The 12,198-nt window shown below is 36.4% G+C and overlaps 1 protein-coding gene across 2 annotated transcripts; it reads right to left on the bottom strand.

Annotated features, from left to right (window-relative positions):
- Positions 1-237: 237 nt before the first annotated feature.
- On the bottom strand, positions 238-11,979 carry LOC103501349 (protein TIC 40, chloroplastic). Of its 2 annotated transcripts, none has more exons than XM_008464903.3 (14): positions 11,590-11,979; positions 11,395-11,494; positions 11,172-11,229; positions 11,028-11,045; positions 9,731-9,980; positions 9,232-9,332; positions 9,094-9,148; positions 8,637-8,715; positions 3,679-3,719; positions 2,826-2,871; positions 2,227-2,321; positions 1,565-1,668; positions 1,451-1,498; positions 238-738 (listed from the first exon to the last, which is right to left on the bottom strand). In XM_008464903.3, the coding sequence occupies exons 1-14, from the start codon at positions 11,783-11,785 to the stop codon at positions 679-681; spliced, it is 1,251 nt and encodes a 416-aa protein (XP_008463125.1). In that variant the 5' UTR covers positions 11,786-11,979; the 3' UTR covers positions 238-678. The 2 variants fall into 2 exon arrangements, with proteins under 2 accessions (XP_008463125.1, XP_008463124.1); XM_008464902.3 differs by having other exon boundaries at positions 9,094-9,157; positions 11,590-11,977.
- Between the last annotated feature and the right edge of the window lie 219 nt (positions 11,980-12,198).

The following is a 12,198-nucleotide window of genomic DNA, read 5'->3' on the forward strand; positions in this document are numbered from 1 at the left end:
CCAACCCCATCTGTGTATTATCTTTTCTAGCTACCCTAATTTTGTCCAAAGATAAAAGAATGATAAAATCCTTGGTCAGGTAAAAAGCTCCAACCTAACTTAACTGTACCTTCTCCATTGTAGCTAATATTTGCTAGTTGATGTTCCACCAATCAGGAAAATAGGAATGGGAAGTCAAACCATACAATCTCACAACTAGCTTCCAAATAAAGGGTTGTCAATAGTTTCACTCAGCAATTACCTCCAACAATGTCATTCAATTAAAGCAAATAGGAATATGCCAAAATTACTTATATAAATTACATCGACTGCCTTGATATATCAAGGAACATAAAAAGATTCTTACTTACAATCTGACCACTGTGAACAAGGAGGTTCCTATGAAACTGATTAAATGCAAAACACTAATAAATACATGATCTCCTGAGAAAGTAAGTAATACACAGGAAACTTTAGTTTAAGAAAGGGAAAAAAGAATTAGCTCACCCAAAAATTTCCAATATATTTCATGTAATTGAAGCAGGTGAGACCTTACTCAGCTAACTTCGTTTCGAGAACTAGAAGACCGATATGGCTTCCCCCAACTTATTTTGCAATTGGAGAGGGAACCATGCTCAAGCTTCCACAAATTCACATTTTGTCATATTATACTATTCAGTACTAAAACAGCTACAACTATCATGGTGCTCCAGAAACTCCGGGGAATAGTTCAGATATCTTATTGAAAACGTCCATGACCTAAAGGAATATAAAGAAAAGAAAACATATAAAGGAAATGAGAGAGAAGAGAGAGAGAGTGATATCGTTTGTTAGTTGGAAAGAAATAAGGCAATGGAAATCAATACTCATCTCCCCAAGAAAATAAGAAATACAAGTCCAAAAATATCACATCGAGCATTAAACAAAGACAAATGAAACAATCAACCCCATGTGTGAAAGAACAGAATTAATAGGTTTTTTCTTTTAAGAGTTGATCATGGGATGGCTGAAATTCGGATTCCTGAACTCGGACATATACTATATGTCTCAAGCAGTTAAGTTATGCTCAAGTTTTGGCGATGTGTTTATTTTCTTTAATCGATGAAACTTTCATCAGCAGGAATTGAATGAGAAGGTATCCACAGATGCACGCATGAAACACGAAGCCAAAAATGACGGAAAAAATAGCTAAACACTATCTACAGACCATACACCACAACAGAAATGAATGTTCTAACAGAACTCCACAGTTTTCTAATTATCAAATAGAAGCGATGTGAATGAACCTACAAAGGCAGAAAGTGAAGCTGAAAATGAACTTAACTACATAAAATATATACCAACAATCAGCAAAAAGAGGTCTTCCACCAGAATCAAGAAAGTGAAATTCTGAATTTATGTCAACTTCGTTTGGATTCTATATAAGCCGAGTGATAGATGGAAGTGCAAATACAATACTGATTTAATGTACCTCTTTGTCGTTTTGATACTTTGTGATACTCAGTGGATTTTGTGAACACTGCAAGAATTAAAATCAAAATATTAGATTCGAACAAAAAATTTATTAACCTTAAGTAGAACATACATCCATGATGGCTGCTTGAACTCTTGGATTTTGAAATGCCATTGCAATTTCGGGATTGGCCATAATTTTGGAAATAACTTCTTCAGGTGTAAGCCCAATTTGATCTGTCAAGGTACAAAAATAAAGAGCAAGCCTAAATTATTTTTAATATTAATATAAACGAATAATTAATTGAGAAAACATCACAGAAAACATGGGGGGAAACAGTTTTTATTCCTAATTACATAAAAATTGTTTTAAAATCTCATTTCTAAAAAGTACCAACTCTCGGAAACATATTGATATATCAAATGAAATTATTAATGCTGAGACTTGTGAATCGTGATTTTAAAAATTCAATTTCAAAAAATATATTTAAATCAATTTCAGCAAGAAGGGATAAACAGCATCAGAAAACAAAACTGAATAAAAGTTAAACAAAAACTTCCGAGCTCATCAATTATTGACCAAAAAAACAACCAAATGTTGGTCATATTTTTTAAGAGTCGAAGAATATAAGATTGTAATGCAACAATAACAAAAAATCACAAATATGATCATCTCAGCTATATATGAAATATCTGACGTCATAACAAATGCCAACAGAAGAGTATTCAAGTCATTTAACACCCACAAAACAACTATTAACAAATACAAAATCAAAAGAGATCAACTTCACTGACCAAATTGCTGCTTGACTTCAGGGCTACTAAGATCAAAGTTCTTCAAAGAATCCATGAGGCGACCGTCCCATTGTGGGCTTCCACTCATATTGTTACTGAGAGTAATGATTAAGAATAGTGTTATATCACATGTGTTATATCACATGCTTCAAATATTTTACTTATAAATTGATTAAATGCAAAGCCGTACTTCAAACATTATGTATGGAAAAAAACTAACTTTAGAAGATGTTCTGTCCTACTTTTAACCCAATGGACCAAGATGATGAAAATGAGAAGACAATGAGACAAGAAATACAAGCATGTAATTACTGTTCAGCACCTATAGCATCCACGAAATGAAAAGTAAAATTATACACTATTGAATGTTACATAAATGATATAAAATAAAGCACAAATAACTATTTAAATATGTCCACATCCACAGGTACCGACACCTCCAGTTTGTCCAACCTATCAATTATGTCTCAAAAACAATTGGGATAAGCAACCCCTGGAAAAATGTCATCAATATTCAAACGTAATATAAAAAGTCTTTGAATAGAATAAAATAATTATTTCTATAAAGGAGAAAAAAGAAATAAATAAACTTAACTTACAGCATTTCTTCTAATTGTTGACGATATAATGGATTTTGCATCATCCCTATTCAATAAAGTTAATAAATAAGTGATGCCTTGTTGAAGATTAGAAAATAGAAACTCTTCAAGTAAAATTTCAAACTAAGTAGCCAATCTCCCAAGTATACCCCCAAAGAAAACCACAGAAACACCAGAAATTATTCTAGATTGTGAAGTTCAAAATAAATGTATAGAAACTCCATATTAATATAATTCACCATCTGAATATAATTAGTAGTAGGAGTAACAAAAAAATGGTAGAAAATAGGCCCAATGGCCAATAATATAGCTTTCACTTTCATATATCTATGAGGCTGCTAAAAGAATAATAGTACAATATGCAACACTATAATAAGCATACTTCCACGCCGTAGTTGAAGTTCATCAATAAACACCCTCCATCAAACTTAGTTCAATAAATATCATGTGAAACATATAATTGTTTCAATTAAATTTGTAAATTGATATAAGTGAACCAATTTTGACCCTTTATTAAGCTTGCATTCGATAATCATCCAAAGTTCAATTCTCACACGTGTGGCTTCTTCAAATGTTCAATTAATAAAATGGACGATCTAGAATAGATGCATGGACTACTTTAAAAAGAAACTTAACTGAGAATCCAAATTGATTCACTTACAAAAGTGTAAATGTTAAACTAATAAAATTATAAGTCTCACACGATGCTTCTAACATAACCTCCCCCACCCAGGATTCCTGCTTCTATCTTGAGCAGGAACACCCCTTGGCCTAATCATTTTGATTTATACCCTCATTTCTCATTGCTATAGAAAGCATATTGCCTGAAGATTGAATTAATCAATAGACTTACACTTGAATGTTTCTGGATTTCTCATCTCCTCGGGCAAATGGCTGCAACATGAAAAATATCTTCCTTTCAGAAACAACACAATTTTAAGGACTCAGATAATAAAATTTATCTGTAAGCTGCTTCAGAAAATGGTCATACAAGTTACATGCAAACGTAACAAGACAAGCAATGAAAGGAACTATAAAGCAGAAAATAAGATGCCATTGAATACCCATGGCATAACGGAAAACTGAATAACCATCTGTGCTTAGTGAAGAGTCTTATGGCAATAACTTCAATTCGATGAAAAAAAACAGATGCTGCAAGGATATCATTATATCTGATTCTGGTCCTTGGATACGGAATGTATATATGTACAATATACATCAAACTTTCAGATTAACTAATTGTTCTCTCTATGTTTTTTAAGCAGAAACAAGCCTTTTTATCAATGATAATAAATGAGGCTAATGCTCAAAGTACAAGAGAATTATACTAGGAGCAAAAACAAGTAAAATGATTAAAAGATTAATAAAAAAAATAATACAAGCAAGCCAAACTCCAGTAGATCTCAAGCCAAAAAGGATAGAAAAAAACTACAAAGCAAAAGTAGTGGTTCTTCAATAAGAAACCCAGATTCGGCGGCAGACTTCCACACTAATAGCTTCAAAATGAAAGGAAAAAAGACGGCAAGGAAAGGCAAAAAAACAATCTTGAGCCCCAGACGACTTGCTGACAACTCTATATCTGATGGATTGCATGAAATAAAAATGTTCTCTCCTCTCTCCTGCCCTTATCCACCCACCAAACCATAACCGCTCCTCCACCATACCCACCACCAGTCTGCCACTTCCTCCCCTCTACCCTATTTGATCTATCCATATATATTGGAAGATTTTCACCTTACAACCTGATGGAACTTGTGATGGTCAACGTGAGAAAATAACGGAGAAAGGGAAAACTTCACTACAATTCTTTTGCATCTCTTGGAAAGCTCTCTCATGGTTGTCCTCCTTCCACACATTACACTATGAACCCTGCAACTACAAGTTCTTCGAAAAGTTCTTGGATAATGGAGCAATCCTCTGGCAGGAAAAATTACACAATAAAAATGGTTAGCTATGTTGAATTCACTCTCCTCTACAACACAAGACGCCAGACAAAACTGTTTATCCCATTGGAGGAAAATAAGCAAGGATAGTTCTCCTTTTACTCCCTTCTCGCTGACTATATGACTGGCCCTTCCCCACCTCCCATTAAAATACATACATACAAGACTGCGGTACAATCTTTTTCCCAACAAGCCACCCAAACATGAAGTGGTTAAGCCAATTCCCAACAGATCTGATCACAGGTCTCCCCCACACTCTGACTGGAAATCAATGGTTGTGATACAACAACGAGAACTCATAGACTCCTGGCCGGAAATTAGTGAAGCTACACAATCTACGATTACATCACGGTGCACAATCAACCCCTTCCTTGATGACAAGGCCCTTATCCATGTTTATGACGCGACTGTTGCCAAATCCTTATACAGCCATGAAGACCGGACATTGGAAATTTCAATCTGCGGTCTTGGATGCAACTCTCACTTCTTCATATCCTTGCCATCAAACAGCATCTTATGGAGGTTGGATTAATGCATTTGACCGACCACCAATCTAATAGAATGTGCAGATTTTCGAGTTCATAGGCAACCCTTGTGGGGGATATGTTGGATGCGCTAATCAAACTGATAGAGGGTTAAATTTCAAAGGTGCTAGGTTGAAGATTCGATCGAACTCTTATGGCCTCATACCTGCTCGTTTGTTACTACCAATGGAGCTTGCTGGATCGAAGATAACAGTAAGAATTCATGGGGCCAATGTTATGACCACCCCAAATACATTGGCGACGATGATAGCGGTGGTGGGAAGTCCACCTTGCCAGCGGCAGCATCTACGGGAATTAAATTGACAGTTACAAATCTGGGGCATTCACACGATAAAAAAAGGAAAAATCCTATTGTTTCCTTAAAAACACAGCCGGCTTACCCAAATTCCCATGATTCTCAGGAATTTGACTTCTCTGCAGACCTTCCTAATCTGGTGGCAAATCTAGGGCATTACACGATAAAAAAAGGACAAAATCCTATTGTTTCCTTAACAACACAACTAACCCACCAAAAATCCCATGTTCTCGGCAATTTGAATTTTCTGCAGACTCTCCTAATCCAGTGGCAAATAATATTCCATGTGAACATCCCATTCTCCTGCATTGCCTTATCAAAATACCCTCCTAGGCCCCAGAAAATCACCATCACCTTCCTTTAATCAGCCATCATTGGCAATGGTTACTTTCCAAGCTGATTCATCCAATTTGCGTGAAGGAACAAAAACACGTGGCAACACCTGAAAACCAGCTTCAAACATTCTCTGATTTGGAAGCCTACTTGACCAGCCCTCTCTCCAAAAGACGATTTTGCTACTCACTCATTGGAAGATGCTGTTTTTGGAGAAAACCCAGCAGAATCCAACCTCCCAATTACTATCTTACCCTGGTCCCTACCGATTTGCACAGCCCGATATAACATTACTATCCCATCAACAAAACATTCAACTAGCAGCACCCCATCAACATCAACAGCCACCCCTATCAGTCTCCGAGATATGGCTTCTATACTTTTGCAATACGACTTGTGTGTCATGGCCATCCCCTCTCTTCCCCCCACCAAAAGCGAAGAAGCCTTACACTGCCAACAGTAAATGTAATAAACTACAGAGGGAGCTTTAAAATCTGCAATCACCAATTTGCTACGATAAATCATCAGTTTTAGCCAATAGGGAGGTTTCTCATGGAATGTTCGTGGCTTGGATTCCTGGAAGAAATGTGCATTAGTTAAGGGGTTCTTGCAGCAACAAAATCCGAGTATTGATCTTCTCCAGGAAACCAAACTTGATGATACCAATTCTAATACTATTAAATCCATTTGGAGCTCCACATTTATTGGCTGGACGGCGCTTGATGCGATTGATATTCCGAGTGGTCTCCTTATGTTATGACGTGCACTTGATTTCACTATTCTTGAGGTTACACAGGGTCTTTATATAGTTTTTATACGTATTTCCTTCGCCGATGGTTTTTCCTTTTAGCTCTCAACTGTATATGGCCCATCCAATCAATCTGTTACAAACGACATGCAGCTTTTCAACCAATGGATTGCTAATTATCATTTGAGGGACGTGCCTCTGAAAAAATGTAACCTACACTTGGTCCAGCTTTGGATATACCCAATATACCTCCTTAATTGATCGTTTTTTGGTTACCGAGATTTGTGCTATTGAATTTGGATCCTTTCACATTCATCGATTAAATAGTGTCACTTCGGATCATTTTCCTCTTGCTATGACCGAGGAAGAAATGGAAGAAGAAGAATGTGAAATGGAGGAAGATTTGGAATTTGGGACTCTTCCGGAAGAAGTTTTAGTGGGCACTGAACCAGCAATAAAAAAGGGAGCCAAAGGTTTTAGAGGAGCAATAGGAAGAGACTTGCCATTGGAGGAAATTGGATCAACTAGTGGGGGGCCACAATCTGGCTGGATAGACTTCACAGCTGTATCAAAATAAATGGGCTGAGTAGGGTTTAAGATTGAAATAAATTGTTCTCTCTATCAACAGGCAGGAGGTGGCAGTTGTTAGTGGCATGCTCAATTATCTATTAACCTAGCTATGTTAGGCTCTTTAACCATTATTGTAGCTCACCATATGTATGCAATGCCCCCTTATCCATATCTAGCTACCGACTATGGTACACAACTTTTATTGTTCACACATCACATGTGGATTGGTGGATTTCTCATAGTTGGTGCTGCTGCGCATGCAGCCATTTTTATGGTAAGAGACTATGATCCAACTACTCGCTACAACGATCTATTAGATCGTGTACTTAGGCATCGTGATGCAATCATATCACATCTGAACTGGGTGTGTATATTTTTAGGCTTTCACAGTTTTGGTTTGTATATTCATAACGATACCATGAGTGCTTTAGGGCATCCCCAAGATATGTTTTCAGATACCGCTATACAATTACAAACCGTCTTTGCTCAATGGATACAAAACACCCATACTTTAGCACCTAGTATAACGGCCCCTGGTGCAACAACAGGCACCAGTTTGACTTGGGGGGGTGGTGATTTAGACCTTGCTGAAAATTTTATCTCAAAAACAGCTAAAGCAACTTTCATTTAAATTTCCCCGATGTCTCCTGCTACTCTACTACAGTACTACTGAATCTTCCAAGGTTATCCCTGAGAAACATTAAAATAGAGAAACCAAAAAAGCTTATCCTTGAGTTGGTTGATAAGAACGCCCCAAGGCAATGATTCGCCAGTTAATTTCCAAAAAACTTTCAGCAATCTTGAAACAGCATTTCTTAAAGATGTCTTCTTAGTTAAAAAGGTTGTTATCTCCACCACCAATGTCAATGAGAAGACAGAAGGGACGGAAGAGGACTTATTCAAGAGGCAGTAGCGTTACACTTTTTTTGTTTTCTACCTATGCGAAATATCAATAAATATCATCAAGACTACTGAAAAAAGTATGAGATTTCCTTGAGGAGACAAGGGCACACATGAAGAAGGTAGTCATTTTGTTGGGTGGAAAATTAACTCCTATCACAAAAAAGTAGGCAGGCTTAGCCCGGGCAGTATCGAGTATAAAAATCAAGCTTAAATCTCCAAAAGATTGTGAAGAACTCCTCTTGATCCTGTTCTTGGTGGAACTCTATTATATAGCAAGTATACTTTGGGGTGAGTGAACCGGACAGATTACAGGACCTAACGTCACTATCCTTCTATCCTTGTACCAAATTGGCTTGACGTAGAGTAAATTCTTTGCATTTAAATATGTGAAGTAATTTATATCACATTGATATAAATATACATATATATGGGGAAACCAAATTATGAAGTAGATAAACAGTAAAAGCTGCATACGGATATATCATCTTCTGCACCGTTGGATCTTCCATCATTTTCTCCACAGCTTCCACTGATAACACTGAGCCTGGTTTTCCTAATAGATGAGAATATCATAGATTTTAATACAATTTATACAATGACCAAGCTGCAGTAATACACATTCAATCCTGAATGTCTGGAAGCACAAAAGTTAAATAAATAAAGTCACAGAAATTATGAAAGAAGATTTATGAGATGTAAATATCAAATAACAAGGTTAAATTTTATAAGAGAGTCAATATGTAGATCAAAAACTCTTTTATTTTCAAGACTGGGTTTTGAGTTGCCAAGCCATTTCGTTTTACTTTCTTTGAAGTAGGTCTTGTACAGAGATACTTTCTATTTAAGTAGATCTTGCACACACGCACACACACACCGAGTAAAGCAGTAGCATTCACAAAATAAGTAAAATCATTTATTGTTCTCAACTTACGGCTGAATTGTGATCCATCTGAACCAATATATGCCTGCTTAGAAGCAGCTCCATTCTGTGGAAGCTGAATGAATAAATCAAAAAGAGTAAATGATCATACCAATTCTAGCCACCACACGGCTAAAAAAACAAACTTACTTCCTCAGTAGGCTGAGCACTCTTTGAAACATCTGCATCTGTGGCATCTTCCTTGAATGGACTCTTTTGGTCAGTTTCTTCAGGAGAAACGTCTACAAAAGCTGTCAAAGAAAGTTTCATGAATTAGCCTCCTACCTTGGAAGTTGGAACAAATTTCCTTGATGAATGCAATAAGGAGATTAGGAATTGAAGATATTATAAATCAGGTTGAGTTTTGACAACAAAATATCATAAAGTTGTTTGAGAAGCAACAAATCCTGAAGATTACAGAAGAAACTGTTCACACACCAATACCAAGATACAATAAAACCTAAAAGATTATTACGCCATGCTCATCAAACGAACTAAAATGTAAACCTCAACATTTGTATCCAAAACGTTCAATCCTTCAGCCAAGAGGTTGTCACTCGAGAGCACAGAAATCATATCACAAATATAAATCAAGAACCACCAACATATTGAAATTTGAAGTGATAATAGGAGGAGGATCGTTAGTTACCAAACTTCTTTGCTTCCATGTTCTCTGTCCCAGTTTTGACATTAGTAACTGGTTCTTCTTCAACTTTTGTTGCAGTTACATCAATTGACGCAGCAGGTTCAGAAACAGATGGAGTAACTGTCGTGCCAGTTGCAAATGTCGGAGGTATTGGAAAAGGTGATCCAGACGAAAGTTTAGGATTACTCATCGGACTGTTTTGAGAATTCATTTGAGACATCATCGTCTTGAAAGCTTGTTGCATTGCATATTTCTGGAATGTAATTACAAATTTACAATAAAATATATAGGAACAGAAAAACACAGACAGGTCGAAATTAGTACTGATCCAAGTTGTAACTTTAATGCAAAAAAATGGTACAACAATCTTATAGAGGCCAAAGACCCATAGAAATGTAGATGGACAAAGGGAAGAAAAACTACTGGAAAAGATTCTGCTTTTTGGGGGAGTAAACAGAAACATTATTACGTACTAAAACAAAAATCTTTTATGAGAGGGAAACTTTTATAGTTCCCCAATCCTTGACGTTTACAAAAGAAAATATGGCAAGGGTGGGATCAATTAATTAAGCATGGAACTTGGTCAATAGGCAAGAATATGGTCGAGGAAGCAACACATTAATGAAAGCATGGGAGTGTCAAGAGTAAACTAGTATTAGTAGCTGAAAGATGTAAGGTACGGATGTATGATACTGCAAAAAAATATATAAATATATATAGTAGAAACACAGTTGTAAGATAGAAAGAGACTAAAAAATTTCCCTCAACCGTAAATTGGTCCCTTAAACCCAAATAAGTTCTACCACTTATAAAACACAGAATTATAAAAACATCAACCCAAAACATCAGAATGATGATACCAAAGTCCAAAATGCTAGGACATGGTTTTTCTACGTCCATTTACTAATCTTTAAACTTGAAGATTTTAATGAGGTTTTTGTGGCTAGTTCAATCAAAAAGGCTAGGTGATAGCTAAGAAGGAGAACAGAAGAACCCCGTGGATATGAAATACACTTTTCATGCAAAAACAAATTGAAAAAATAAAACAAAATCAAAGTTAAGGGTAATAATAACGAGATGAGCAGCAAAGCCATTCACCACCTTTCTCCGACAACAAAAGTACAGAAAGTTTATGTAAAAAAGGATGATACAACTTTTCAAAAGGCCAACAACTGCACAGAAGAATATCGGTCCAACTGCAAGCTAAGAAAGAGCTACGGAAGACCAACTCTAGCAGAAATGACAGCGGACATTTTATAAGGAACAATCATAATCCCATACCTTGTAGAAGAACACTCACCTTTAAGTAAGAAGCCACCTGCAAAAATTTTAAAAATCTGTTAAAAGAACATTCGACCTAAGAGCTTGTTGAGAGTTTTAATTACATCCACAGTAGAAAAAAATGTAGTTCTTGTTCAGACAACCAGGTTCGGTTCTCACTCACCCATGTAAATAATGCTGAAAGCCCAACACCAACACCAACCCAAAAGAGAGGCGACCCACTAAAAAAGTTGCAACCATAAGAAAGCTGTCAGTTGCATCTAAAATACTGGACTTAATTCATATCATATAAATTCAACCAAACCCAATTCTTATGAGGGAAAAAAAACGTAGAACTAGATTTCAAAAACCCACTAAAAACAGAAGTTAAGGAAACGAAAAATTACACATATGAGGAGGGGGGAGGAATAGATACTGATGGAACACCAACAGAAGACGAGTCATTGCTGGTAGTAGAAGAAGAAACCGTTGCAAAACGTTCAGCCACTGGTCTCAATGGTAGCGAAGAAAACAGAGAAGAATCAAATAAAGAAGGAATGAAGTTTAAAAGCATCATTTTGAAAAGGGAATTGGGAAATTACCGAGGATACGGTGGTTGGGTCGACGATTAAGAGCAGAAGCGAGAATTCTGGGAGGAGACTTAATCCTGGAGCTTGATAAACGCCTGGTTGCACATAATTGATTGGTTCTGGAGGGAGTGGAGATAGAAGAAGCAGAAGAATAAGTGAGGAAAAGAAACTTGGGAGGAGATGTTAGGGCTAAATTGAGTCTATCCATTGATTTTGGTTTACAATTTGGTGGGATGATAAACAGAGGACTGAAGGAAGAAGAAGAAGATAGGCTTGGAAGAGCCCTTGGAAGAGAAGGTTTGGGTTTAGTTGAGAGAGTGAACAGTGAGCAAAATTTCTGGGCAGACTTAAGTGCTGGGCTTCATTGGTCCGGATCGTCTGCTTCCGGGCTTATGTTTCTCCTACGTCCTTTTTCTGGGCTAACTATATTATAGCAATTTTGAAAGGAAGATTTATAGCAAACGTCTGATTTATCTGCAAAATTTTGGAAATATCCTAAAATTTTCAATCTTTTGCATAGGAATTCACTTGTTTTTATGACCATTTTATACTTACGATTAACATAGAATTTAAGATTTAATTATTTCCTTAATTTCATTATTGTTAATCATATTTCTATAC

The sequence above is a fragment of the Cucumis melo genome, chromosome 9, assembly GCF_025177605.1.
Source record: "Cucumis melo cultivar AY chromosome 9, USDA_Cmelo_AY_1.0, whole genome shotgun sequence".
NCBI lineage: Eukaryota > Viridiplantae > Streptophyta > Magnoliopsida > Cucurbitales > Cucurbitaceae > Cucumis > Cucumis melo.